Genomic DNA, 1,634 nt, shown 5'->3' with positions numbered 1-1,634 from the left:
ACAGAAATACAGCGTGTGATTGGCTTGAAGGATGACCTTTTATGGTCCCCTCATGGTTGAGAGGGCGGGACAGTTTCCCACGTACGCTCATTGGCTGGCTTGTCCGTTCTCTCGAGCCTCGCTACACCGGGGGTGTAGTGTGATGTTTTCTGTCCTGCCTCGGGGCTTGCTTCTCCTAAAAGGCTTAATACTAGGCAGTATAGTAGGGGCGTCTTAGTGGGAATTCAGAGACGGCCTACTATCCGCAATATATAAAGCTTCAAGGTAGGCAAGGCGGTTCTTGTCGGACTCTCTCTGAATGATGAGAGTGTTCTGCCGAAGGACATCACCTGTGAGATGCTGGCCATGTTTCTCCAGGAAGTGACGTTTGGGACATCCTTGAGTCAGATGATAGCTCAGGCGCCTGGAGAGTCTGGTAGTAGTCTACCCTATGTAAGCATCGTAGAGCGTACAGTCCCTATCTGGGTAAGAAAATTTGTACACAAGGCAGGTACTTTCCATATCTCCAGGGCGTGGTGAACTATCGTTCTTCATGATGAGGTCCTTTGTGCGGCTGTTCCTGTAGTACACTACCAGCTTTACATGGTCCACCGGGTTAGTAACTTTAACATTCCTATCAATTATATTTCTCACACTCTTCTCTTCTTCGCGGTAAGCGGAAGACATGAAAGCTCTATAGAAGAGGCTGTGAGTGGTTCCTTCTTCAACCACGGCTTGTTGTCCCACGTACCATTTGTTTAGAACAGTACGCAGGACACGTTGGCAATCCTGATTGGAATGTCCATTGTTGACCAACATTTGTGTTGCTCGGTCGAACTCCTTCTGCGTAGACATCCAGGAAGAGCAATGGGTAAGGGCTCTTCTGTAGAAGGAAGCAATGGTAGAGTCCTTGTACCGCTGCGGGCATTAACTTTCACCGCTCAGGCATAGTCCGGGATTGGTAGGCTTGATATATACCTCGGTCTTCATACGGTCACCTTCTTGCGTGAGGAGGACGTCCAGGAAAGGCAGGGTACCATTTTCGGTTTCCTCTGTCGTGAACCGAAGTCCAGAGATCTCTTGAAGAAGCTGGCGTAGTTCCTCGCGTTCCTCACTGGTCCGGGTTCTCACGAAGATGTCGTCGATGTATCTACCATATGCCATCGGCTGCTGGATCCTGCTGAACACCTCCTTCTCTACAGATCCCATGAAGAAGTTGGCGAAGAGGACGCCTAAAGGCGACCCCATAGAGACTCCATCTTTCTGCTGATACAGGTTTCCACGGGGGTATCTGAAAGCGGACTCCTGCGTGCATATCCTCAAGAGACCATAAAAGGTCATCCTTCCAGCCAATCACACGCTGTATTTCTGTATCTTTGTAATATATAAACCCATATATTTGTTCCATCTTTATATTTTGATAATGACTCAGGTAGAGTCGATACGTCAATATATATGTATATATATATATATATATATATATATATATGTGTGTGTGTGTGTGTGTGTGTGTGTGTGTGTGTGTGTGTGTGTGTGTGTGTGTGTGTGTGTGTGTGTGTGTGTGTGTGTGTGTGTGTGTGTGTGTGTGTGTGTGTGTGTGTGTGTGTATGTAGGGATGTATGTATATAGAGATTCTGACTGCTGACTGGTTGACG

At 47.3% G+C, this 1,634-nt stretch overlaps 1 protein-coding gene across 1 annotated transcript; it reads right to left on the bottom strand.

Moving 5' to 3' along the window:
- Window positions 1-906: 906 nt before the first annotated feature.
- On the bottom strand, window positions 907-1,320 carry LOC143041631 (uncharacterized). The gene has a single exon (XM_076213640.1). It carries the CDS (start codon window positions 1,318-1,320, stop codon window positions 907-909), a length of 414 nt encoding a protein of 137 aa, XP_076069755.1.
- Window positions 1,321-1,634: the final 314 nt, after the last annotated feature.

Source organism: Oratosquilla oratoria, chromosome 31 (assembly GCF_046742065.1).
Source record: "Oratosquilla oratoria isolate Oo_2021 chromosome 31, ASM4674206v1, whole genome shotgun sequence".
Classification (NCBI taxonomy): Eukaryota; Metazoa; Arthropoda; class Malacostraca; order Stomatopoda; family Squillidae; genus Oratosquilla; species Oratosquilla oratoria.
Note: the sequence above shows the minus strand (reverse complement) of the source record. Positions and strands in the feature narration are given on the sequence as shown.